The following is an 11,780-nucleotide window of genomic DNA, read 5'->3' on the forward strand; positions in this document are numbered from 1 at the left end:
AATACAAGTGTGCAGATATAGATATATGGCTTGATACCATTACACTTTTAAGACATGTATACTTGAGCACTTGCAGTCTTCACTACCTGGCAGACAGGGCATATGTCAATAAACCCTTCACAATCCTTACAGAGACACAGATGCCTACAAGGTATCAACAAGACACAGACTTCTTTAACTTTACAAGCCCTGCAATTCATTTGTTTCTTCATGAAGACAGAATTGCCAGAACCATCTATAATGCCTTGGTGATCCACATTAGCATAAGAGGCTGCATCATCTACCTCACTGTCCCCACATCCTTCCTTCCCATGTATGGCACCTTGAGCCATGACTCGCTGCAAATTGCTCTTCAAGACATTGACTACAGACTCATTGTACTTTGCTCTATAGTGCCAGGATTGAACTTCCGTAGCAATCTGCTTTATTCTCTCCATTAATTCCTTGTTCTTGCGGTTCATATTCTCTATTTCAAGCTCTTTTTCATGCAACTTCCTATCAACGACCTTTTCTATGGCACTCAGAAAAGAAACCGTGTGTCTTTGCTTCAGTTCCCTCACATCCTTGAGGATGTTTTCTTCCTGTTTCAAACAAACCAAGGAAGATTTTTATTTTTTATTTTTGTAAAAGCTATAGTGAAAAGAGAAACATTGAATCTAGTGCAAACTAATTTATGGGTGTCAGCCTCCTAAGTGGTGACAAGAATGATAAGAGAGGTATTGTTAAGACAATAGCGTTAACAGCACCATAAGCTAATATCTGGATTAAGATTATTACCTGAAGTCTGATATAACAATCAAATTCTTCATTCTGCCGATCGATCTCTAACTTCAGATTATCGCTGAGGGACAAAATAGCAGGGAGGGCAGCTGTCATACTTTCACTTGCAGAAGTTACAGATGAGTTATGTTCGTCCTCCTCATATGCAAGTTTCAGCCCAGTTGATACAGGGTTAGGATTCAGAATGCTTCCAGACTGACCGGCTTTATCTTGAGAGAAGTTATTATTTGGAGACACAAGATGCTTTTGCTGTCTGGAAATAGATTCTGCTTCCCTGGCTCTTTTAGTTGGCTGCTCCATCGCACTGGTATGGTTATTTCCCATGTAGTTTAAAGGACCAACACTGCATCCAACAGTGACTGACAGATGCAATGTCACCTTATGAGATTAATTTAATAAGGAGAGTAACAGCAAAAAAAATTAATGAACAAAAATGCCTCAGAATTGTAAGACACTCTAGATATTCTACAATGAACAAAAAATGCAACAGAATTATAAGACACTATTTATTTTAACACGAACAAAGATGCCACAGAATTATCACCAACTGGAAACAGCAAGAAGCTTGATTTTAACTGCAAGTTTACTTAAAAAGATCATAAGAAATCACATCTAATTATAAAAAGAAAGAGAAGAAAAGGCATTGACAAGATAATTCCCAACTCACAAGAAAGGGCAGAGAACAAAGATTGCTGTAAAGGACAGAAATGGGAAAGGGAAGATGGGACAGGAGAGACACATAGAGAGTGTAATATGTTTTTTTTTTCTGTCCAGGACAATTTTAAAATTATTTCCCCTAGTGTAAGATGCTCAAAGTTAGGTGGTCCATTGACCACTCTCGTTTGTTATTAAGTTTTTAAAGAATGACATGTAGCATTTTGATTTACAGGTGGTAGCAGAGCCCAGGCGTTCCATTGTCTTGACAAATAACTGCATTAGTTTATTGGCAAAGAAACCAGTCACAAACCAGAAGACATTCCCCATTAAATCACTATTACTTACAAATTTCTAACATTTGATATTCAATGATATGTACACAAAACTGATTATACCAACTCCACCCAGACCCAGTTGTACAACAATGGAAGAGTTAAGGACATTGAGCACACACACACATAAGTACATATACATTTAAATATATAGGCCATTCCCATAGTTATCAATGAAATAACACCTATACATTTAAACTGATGATACCAACTCCACCTAGTTGTGCAATAATGCAAGAGTGAAAGACATTGAGTACACATACATACACATGCATACAAGTACATACACATTTATGTATATATATAGGTCATTCCCATAGTTATCAATGAAATAACACCTGTCCGATTTTATCTTGAAAAGGCATAATTATATTGTGCATTTGATTCAATATTTACTAGGACTTTCAAACATGTACAAGTTAAGTAATCACATGTTGTGTTGCAAGAATGGTAAAGCAACAGACATCATCCTTAATTGAAGCAACAATTTAAACTTAAATGCCCAAACTGAATGAGAAACCTTGTCCTAATTGATCAAAGTTGCAAAATATAGATAGACCAAGCACATAACAACCATGTCTGGAAAAGAAATAACTGGACCAGGCAATAAGAGGGGTAATGTATATGAAATCAACATGAATAACAGATAAAATCTTAGAACAACAAAACAAAAAATTTAATCTGTACTTAAAAGGAAGAAAAACAATATAATTCAGTGATATAAGTTCTTGAAAAAACTCACAATCTCCAAATAGCTGCAGCTGGGGCACTCCCCCGGTGACATATTGAAACTGACTTTCGTCAAGGAAAGTGGGAAACACAGGATTGCTACTATCACCTCCAAACATATTCCTATACGAAACCAAGATAGATCAATCATCCCATAAACTAACCAAACTTATTAAGGCATAACAACTAGTTAGGAACCTAAGCTCAAGAATCTCATTACAAGAAACCCAAATCATGAACAATGAAGAGCCTCAAAAATGCTAATTGATTATGAGGGGCACCAGATGATCAAGCAAATAAATGATCTGACTTAAAAAAGACATCAATGAATCACCTTCTTAGAACATCACAATCAATATCACCAATAACTATAAACTGGTAAAAAGTAAAAACACATGTTTTCCATCTCTATCGAGACATATTAAGTATATAAGTGAAATCAAATACCTAAAAAACTTGATGACAAAAAGATCTAAGACACAAATACAAGATTCCAACAAAACCCACAAGGAAAAAAAAAAGAAAAAAAAAAAAAAGCTTTAGCATAATAACAATTAGCGTCAATAGATTTCTCCAAAACAAATCGTAACCATAAAGAGGCGCCCAGAGAAAAACCCTATCTCAAATTCCTAATCTAATCTTTATGCGATCAGAGTTTCCCAAAAAAGCAATACCCAGATCAACAATAGCAAAGAAAGATCAAAATTTTCAGTCTCTTTCCTTTCCGGGCACTTTCTCAGGAACCCAACAGAGCATAACGAAGATAAAACCAGAACAAGTACCTCAAATCGTCGTGTGGGTCGTGGCGGAGTCGGATTAAAACGTGAGGGTGAGAGAGAGACAGAGAATTTCGCTAGAAGAGAAGCATAATTATTGGGATGGTTGGGAGGGACAGTGGTTCGTGGAAAAGTAGGGGAAGAGTGGTTAAGGTTAAGAAGAAAACCGATGATTCCATTTGTACGGGGAATTGTTGGTATTGGTGTTGGTGTTGGCGTTGGCGTTGGTGTCGTGGTTGTGAGAGTGATCTTCATCATCGCCTTCATCAGCTTTCTTTTCGTTTTCCCACCAGTAATATTTTTCATTTCTTTATTTGGGGGTTTTACTGATGCGTCGGTGCGAATTGACCACCGTGTCCTTATTCAATAAAATGATATTTAAAAACATTCAAATCAAGTACGTGGGTTTCTTACGTCCTTTTGCACTCCTCAACATGTTTTCCAACGCGGATAAACACTACAAACGCCTTATAATCCAAGAGACTAAAGTTAAAAGAATCAAAGTAGGCTAATCTCAAGAGTCCCCTTTGAATGGTAAACTAAAATCAACGTTTGTAATTTAAAAACGTGATTTTTAAAAATATTTGTTTGACAAAATTATTATTTTTTGGCTTTTAAAATTGCAGTTAGTTTTTATAATTATGCATTTTTTTTTTTTAAAAAAGTACATTCTTACTTAAATTGCAATTTTTTAAAAACGAATATCCAAATAATTCATTTTCTGCGATTTTGTTTAAAACTATACTTTTATCGATGAAATCGCAATGTTAAACGCACCCTTACTCTTCTCAATATATCACGAGCTTTGTAATGTCACTGTTTAATTATTAAAGTTGCAATATGAATTTTTATTTTTCAGTTTATTTTAACCTCACTACTCCATTAAGATTTTGTGTTAAATCCTCACTAAAGATGCCAAAATGACCAAACCATACCCACGTTTATCAAATATTTAACTAACGGTAAATTTGTATTTTTATATATTTTACAAATGTATAAGAGACATTTCTCTTGTTAACCATTTGAGTTGAGGTAGAATTTCAACGGTTATGGAGGGTTGAAAGCAATGAAAGGGGCTAAAAAAATGAATGCACATTGTAAATTTTGATAATTTGACGGTGTCATTGCAAAATCCGTGATACTTTAAGGGGGTAAATAAAGTTTTATTAAAAAATTAAACAAAATTTAATTATTTAATAACTAATCATTCTCATATTTAGGTCGGTCGGTTGGCCATTAATATGACTTTTTCTCAGTAAAATTTAGGTCTTTTATGTAGTGTGTGGGGTTGGTGTACTTGTTATTCTATTCCACCTATTTTTTTTTTAGTACTTTTTATTTAATGTACTGTTTAGTCTTTCCCTTCCCTTCTTCTTGCTTGGAAATTTCTTTTTTCTTTTTTTTTCTTAAAAAAAAATCGTATTTTTCTTTAAGAGTTTACAATAATGACATAATCAGGGACGGAGGAAGGGGGGACTGGCAAGGCCAGGGCCCTCCCCCCAAATGACAAAAAAAAAATTTTTGAGGTAAAAACAATTTTTTATGGTTATTTATTATTATTATTATTTTGCTAATAGCCTCTGCCAATTAAAGTTTTTCAGCTATGAACCCTGCCCATTCTCAAGGTTGGCTCCGTCCCTAAACATAATCTAACCAACTTATAAAACAGATGAAAATTGATGTTTTCGATAATTCATCCAAAATTTAATAGTAAGCATTTGAAAGCGAGGGTACCATTTCTCTTCCACTAACCCTAAAAATATGTGTAGTCTTTTAAGTTTTTGGCAATCTTTTTATGATTGTTAAGAGTAATTTACATTTGAATTATTTGTTAATATTTTTGTGTTAAGAAAATTAAAATAAAAAATAAAAAACAAAATAAAAATAAAAATTCAATATATGTTAAGGATCTCCCTTTCCCTTTTCTCACTCCCTCTCAACATGAACCCTGGATTTATCATCAACTGATTAATAATTTTTAAACATTTAAAATAAATATAACATTTTTTTTTTTAAAAAAAAAAAGAAGTCAATTTAATAAATAAAAAATTACTCATTTGGAATGGAAAAATTGTCGGCGATAATAATGTGGCAACGTGAAATAAGAGGGTATTTTGGAACATGTACGTGTGTGTTTCTGTTGTGCTGACTGCGTGCTGCGTTAAAATTAGGTGGGCGAGTAGAGTGGTCGGGCCGAGGGGCAATGAGTCGTTAGCTTTAAGAAGAGGAAAAAAAAAAAAAAAGGGGAGAAAAAAGCGGGAAAGAATCCAGGAGGAGATTGAGATGCCGAGACAAGGCACACAGTACGGTAACGTGAGGAACGGCTGGAGTGTTGCTGACTGTTCCTTCTTGTTGCCGCCGTGTGGGATCCACTTCCTCGCTGGCCCCCACTTTTCGGCTTTGTTTCCAGAAGGAAAGACGGAGGGAAGCTCCGTTTGTCACGCGCACCAGTTTTGGGTCACCAAGTCTATATATGAGAATAATCAAGGCTAGGTTGTTCCGATTATCTATATATTGAAAATTGAAAATATTTATATAAGTTTTGCTTGTATGGAAAACAAGGGACAGCCAAAAAGGTCGACGACTTTCGGCAACCTTCGACGGTGGTGCGTTAGTAATCTAACAGAGGTTCGATTGTGGTGGTATGGTGAACTCCATCATTTTGAGAAGGTGAAGCTTACAAACTTAGAAAATGGTTTATGGTATTGAATAAGAGAAATTATTTTACGGAAATTAAAAAAGATTTTTTTGTCAACAGAGAATATTTTCGGTTTGACTATTATTTTTTTAGTCGCACCAAACACTGAAAAATACGAAAAGTACTTTTTAGAAATCACCTTATGTTGAAACAAACGGGGCATGAATTTGTAAAAATCTTTTATAATTCTTGAATATTCAAATTGTATGGAGTTTTTTAAATCTTATATTACACGATTATTTATTATTTGTAAAATAAAATAAATATTGATGTAATAAATAATGAATTAATAAAAATAATAAACATTTATACGATAAAATTGTAACTAAAATAATAATTTAAATTTAAATTTTTTAAATGAAAAAAACCCAAGTTCATATCAATAATAATGCTGAAAATTACACATACATTCATTCACATCTTATTAAATTAATGTGGCAGTGTCAATTTTCATCTTATTGGAAGAAGACGGTTTTCTGCGGCCTTCCGGCCGGTTGTCCGGTTCCGGCCCATCTTTAACTTACTTGTAATCATGTTTTATTAATGAAATATTGTATTACATTGCTTTTTTTTTTAAAAAAAAAAAAAAAAAAAAAAATTATTCTCAAGACAATTAACATCAGGCAGGGTAAGAAGAAAAACATTAAATCTCTTTCTTTCTCTTCGTGAATTTAATGCTTGTGTCAATAATGGAGGGGCCGGGTGGTCCAGTAATCTCATGTTACTCATTCAAGATTTTTCAATTTATTTAGAGGCTCAGTTGAAGTTGATGATATGGTTGGAAGATATTATTGTAATTATTGTAATGTGGGTTTGATGCACATGTCCACCTGCTCTGGAAGGGTGAGCCAGTGGCTCGTGGGATGTACTTGCCCAAGTTGCACACAAACAATTAAAAAAAGGCACATAAAAAATCACCAGAATCAGAATCCATCCACAAAAGATGGAAAGGAGACAAGGAAATAAAAGAAAGGAACCATTGTAATCATCAAGCTGTTGATTCTGACTCACCACACACCACACCTTCCTATGGGTGGGTTTGAACCAAAAGCACACCCTCGCATGCACATTTGGATTTAAATCGGCTGCAATAAGTTGTCCGTATCAAAGAGTTAGAAAATTCGATAGAACTCACTTGTTGGGATAAGCGTGAATCTTGGAATTCGAATTGTCTAAAATAAGTAAGCCTCATCAAAAGTTGTCTCATGAACTGTCTGTATTGGCTCATTGCATATGGGCATCTTATACTAGTCCCATGGACCCAATGAACTTTAATCATCAGCATTCATGCCCATATGTTTAGTTTTTATTTTTTGCCGTTGATAATTTTGAATTAATTTCCTCCACCCCCTTCTTTAGTTCTTCTATAGTTTTATTTTATGTTAATATTGTCGTTATTAATATTTTCTATTAATCTTTCAATGCTCCTCCAGTAGGATAGAAAACTACTCATATCCCCAGCTAGGGGTGAGTATTGGTTCGGTCGATATCGATAAAGGCATTTTCACTTACCGATTCGTGAAAGTCGGTTAAAGCGATTAATTAACCGACTTCATACCGACAATGAATGGTTTCGACTTAATCGGTTAGTCGGTTAATAATTGGTCGGTTAAGTTGGTTAATTGTTGGTTTACAAGTTTTTATGTTAAGATTTATCAACTTCTTTTTAACTAGAGAATTAGTAAAACTTATGTTTTATAAATGAACATAAAAAATAAATGAATGGAACATGGACCAAAATGACACTCACAAATCATCTGGACAAATAAAATAAGAAAACCTACCAAATAAAATTTAAAATTCACTTGAAAAATCAATTAAGTTGGTTATATGTTGATTAATTGACAATTTTTTTTTTTTTTGTTGTTTTTTTTGCCGCCTACCAAACCGAACCGATGTTGAAACAATATTTTTATTCCGCTTACCAACTGTCAGAAGTTGGTTGTTGGTCGATGACAATTCAATGACAATCTATAAGCGGTAAACGGTTAATATGTCCATCCCTATCCCAAGCTAAACTTATACTTATAGCTTTAGGGGGCCAAGGGGCTAAAGGGCCCCTCCCAAATTTTAAAATTCTCTTAATTTTTTTTTTTTTTTTTTGTGTTTTTTTTTACAAAGCCTGGGCACAACCTTAGCAGATGTCGACAATGTCACTTGGGCTGAAATTCGAAGGCGATCTCTTGCTAATGGGGCCAGAAATAAGATGGGCTAGTCATAGGCTTGAGATGGATAGTCTTAAATAAACTCTTCCTCCAAGGGGCACTCTAAATCAACTTCATGTCGGCCCGTTCATTTATTTTTTAACCGAATTCGAACTTGTTCACAAGTTAATCGATCAACTTATTTACTGCATATATAAAAGTAAATTAATGTCATGATTGTTTAAAAACATACAAATTACTATTTACACAGGATCTGAAAATTTGTTTAATAAATATTAAATACAGTAAGCCCATCTAATCCAAACATAAGCCAAACTTATTCTTAAGCAACTTTTTTTTTTTTTTTACATGTCCACACAAGAGGAGGAAGACAGATTCAAACTAATGACTTCCGCTTCATAAAACGTGATCACCAGTCGATTGAACTACCTCTTTAGTACATTCTGAAGCAACTTTATTCATATGATGGAGCCCGTCTTCTGATTCTTCTCTCCCTTTCAAGGAAATAAAATTTCGATATCCACAAAAAAATAAAAAATAAAAAATAAAATAAAATCATAAAATCTTGGCCTAGCATATAAACGAAACGTGTAACCCTAGCTTCCATTAATATAAGCACAGAAAATAAGTATCTGGTTAAGCCCATCTGCTGTGGCTCGGAGACCCGAACCCGCATCAAAGAACAAAAGCCAAATTCCACGTTTATCCCTTACCAATTAACTTCCACTTTTTTTAATTAATATTTTTGGAAATTTGAAAATACTTTATTATAGAAATTATATCATTTCCAATATCTATTTCCCTTAAATTAATCATATCACATCAATATTTATCACTTAATTTTTACTAATACACTAAAATTTCATCATTTCAAAATCAATAAATAACTTTTTTTTTTTTTTAAAAAAAAATATAAATTTAGAATACAAATACAATAAAATTAGAAAAATGTTAGGTGTTCTTATAGCGTTCTCTTGATATTTTGTTAATTGTGATGTGATTTTTAAAATCACCAATAAATTAAAAGTCAATAATGATAATATCAAATTTAACGATAATTTTAAAAAATACGTCACAGTTAAAAAGAAACTAGGAGAACGTAAACTATAAGAAGACCTAAAATTATAGAGATTATCGACATAAATCTAAGCAGGGCATTTTATTTTTGTTTTTCTGTTTTTTCTAAGCAAATACATCAGGTAAAAGGAAAGGGGAATCCAAGCAAGGGCTTATTAGGAATTTCACTTCCAAAAATAGATATCTAATGCCACCGTTGTCATGTCACGCTTCGAATCAAAGCCATACCACTTGACAAATTTTCTCGGGAAAATTTTTGCGAGCCGAGGAGAGAAGGTGTGGGCGAATTTTCTTCTGACGAAAGATGCATTCTTTAAGTATTAAGGTTTTCACGGATTTCAATACGGGGAATACGAGGCGGTTGCCTGGCCGGGGAAGCTCCGGGTTCGCTGAGATCGAGGAGTGCACGAGAAGGCAATGGCTGAATTGCAGGGATTTCGGGAGGAATTGTAGGATTGTGGCGTGTGCTTCGCAGCGAAACGGTAATGGTAGCGGAGCGGGTCCGAGCTCGAGTCCGAGTTCGAGTTCAAGTTCGTTCTTGTCTCGGAGTCGAACCTACGCTCTGTTAAAGCAGCAAATGGAGGTCGCCGCCAAATCGGAGGTCTCTCTCCCCGAGAAAAAATGATTGATTTTGTTTGTTTTCTCAGCAACCAAACTGAGGATGACCGTTTTAGGAACTTAGTACTAATTGCTACTTATTCTGAGAGCCTTTTAAGAATTTAATCTTTGCTTATGGGGAATGATGAATTTAAGAATTTAACCTTTGCTTTAAGACATTGCGATGAATTTTATTAATAATTGTTCTTACAAGTTTTTGTTTTGATGTACAGGATTACAAAGAAGCCGCAAGGATACGTGATTCGTTGAAATTATTTGAAGAAGAAGAGCCGGTTTTGCGGTTGCGGAGATTGATGAAGGAGGCAATTGCTGAGGAGAGGTTTGAGGTATTTCGCTTTGCGGTTTTCACCATGTGATTGATTTTCTTTTGAATTTCTAAGTCTCATTCTACGGTCTTAATCTGAATATGTTGAACTGGAATGTTGGGATTATTCTATTGAATGCAGTCATTTGGTTTGGTTCAAAATGGGCAACTTTATATCTATTGAATGCTTAGTCCTTAATAACCATGTGCTCATGCTATTTTTATCTCCTAAGCCGTATTCATTAATGCAATGGAACTCCAAAGCTTGAAGAACTGGCCTTGGAAGGAAATATTTATTCAAATCATAATCTTTCAGAAGCTGGCATTATTCACCACTTTCTGTCTTTTTTATTGTCCGCCTCAAATAACAATGTTTTAGGTTCAAGCTTTGCATGACCTTCAAGAGTTGCAATTAGCATCTCCTAAACCCTTCTTAAATCATGCGAAATCTATATCTTACACTATGTAGGTTGGCAAAGTAGAGTATTACTTGCAATTTTTGAATTTGCTATCAGAAAGGAACCCTGCTTGCTCATTTTCATAACTTAATATCTGCCCATAACAAGATGCTAATTCAGTTTGATCCTTGATTGAATATGGAATATGGACAAGTCTAAGGTAATGATTTTTTTTTTTTTTTTTGGTCTAGCTTTGATTTTTAGCGTTTGTTACTAAGTACGATGCACATTCTTCTTAAGCTCTTCTGTCTATTAACTTTCCTGTGATTTTTTTTTTCCCTATTTTTGGGAACTTTTTTATTGCAGGACGCAGCTAAATATCGTGATGAATTGAAGGAAATCGCACCACATTATCTCTTAACATGTGCAAGTGATGCAACGACCTTTGTATGTTTTTTTTTTTTACTCAGTTTTATAAGTTAATTTTTCGAATCTTCATTTCTACTTATGCCATTTTCATACAGTTTCTGTTTGGTCTTTTCCTAGTCCATTTAATTTTCGGCTAATTTTGTAACAACCTGAAAATCATTGAAAATTTTTATTTTGAAAGGATGATATGTGCCTCTTGTTGCTAGCAGAAAAAAAGGAAAAATATTAGGTTTTTCCGTTTGGACACTAAAATGTTCCTTGATTATCTTTCTTATTGGTGTAGTATAGGCAAATACAACACAATGAAAGAAAACAAATGGTAGAATAATTAGTCGATATAAAATTAATCCTTTTTTATTTTATTTTTTAATTCCAGGGGATCAGGGTTCAAGTCAGGAGTGTTTACATAGAGGGCCGAAGTCAACCTTCGAAGGGGCTGTGCTTCTTCGCATATAGAATAAGAATTACCAATAATTCAGACCGCCCTGTTCAGCTTCTCAGAAGACATTGGATTATTACTGATGCCAATGGAAAAGTTGAGAATGTCTGGTTGGTATCTTATTGTAAACTGTTTTTGATCTCTTAAAGTCATCGTATAGTTCATTCATTTTCAATTTTCTTGTATTACTTCACCAAGATAGCCTGTTTTTATTTTTATTTTTTAAAAGTCTTATCATTATCCCCTTATGCAGGGGTAGTGGAGTTATTGGTGAGCAGCCTGTTATACTTCCTGGGACAGGTTTTGAATACTCATCTGCATGCCCTTTGAGCACTCCCAATGGCAGAATGGTAAGATGGGATAGTTTTGTTTTCTTTA

The 11,780-nt window shown here is 34.2% G+C and overlaps 2 protein-coding genes across 3 annotated transcripts in view; one reads left to right on the forward strand and one right to left on the reverse strand.

Annotated features, from left to right (window-relative positions):
- LOC132176388 (E3 ubiquitin-protein ligase BOI-like) lies at positions 1 to 3,554 on the reverse strand. 2 transcript variants are annotated; one of them, XM_059588579.1, is made up of 4 exons: positions 3,281 to 3,554; positions 2,512 to 2,621; positions 778 to 1,139; positions 1 to 581 (listed from the first exon to the last, which is right to left on the reverse strand). In XM_059588579.1, exons 2-4 carry the CDS (start codon positions 2,615 to 2,617, stop codon positions 48 to 50), a joined length of 1,002 nt encoding a protein of 333 aa, XP_059444562.1. In that variant the 5' UTR covers positions 2,618 to 2,621; positions 3,281 to 3,554; the 3' UTR covers positions 1 to 47. The 2 variants fall into 2 exon arrangements, with proteins under 2 accessions (XP_059444562.1, XP_059444563.1); XM_059588580.1 differs by having other exon boundaries at positions 778 to 1,158.
- Positions 3,555 to 9,413: 5,859 nt separating this feature from the next.
- LOC132173571 (uncharacterized) overlaps positions 9,414 to 11,780 on the forward strand; it is a 2,562-nt gene continuing 195 nt past the window's right edge. The window contains exons 1-5 of the mRNA XM_059585087.1: positions 9,414 to 9,815; positions 10,045 to 10,158; positions 10,901 to 10,981; positions 11,340 to 11,512; positions 11,656 to 11,770. Coding sequence (XP_059441070.1) covers positions 9,519 to 9,815; positions 10,045 to 10,158; positions 10,901 to 10,981; positions 11,340 to 11,512; positions 11,656 to 11,770 — 780 coding nt within the window. The 5' untranslated portion in view covers positions 9,414 to 9,518. The remainder of the gene's footprint in view (positions 9,816 to 10,044; positions 10,159 to 10,900; positions 10,982 to 11,339; positions 11,513 to 11,655; positions 11,771 to 11,780) is intronic.

This window comes from Corylus avellana, chromosome ca3, assembly GCF_901000735.1.
Source record: "Corylus avellana chromosome ca3, CavTom2PMs-1.0".
Lineage (NCBI taxonomy): Eukaryota > Viridiplantae > Streptophyta > Magnoliopsida > Fagales > Betulaceae > Corylus > Corylus avellana.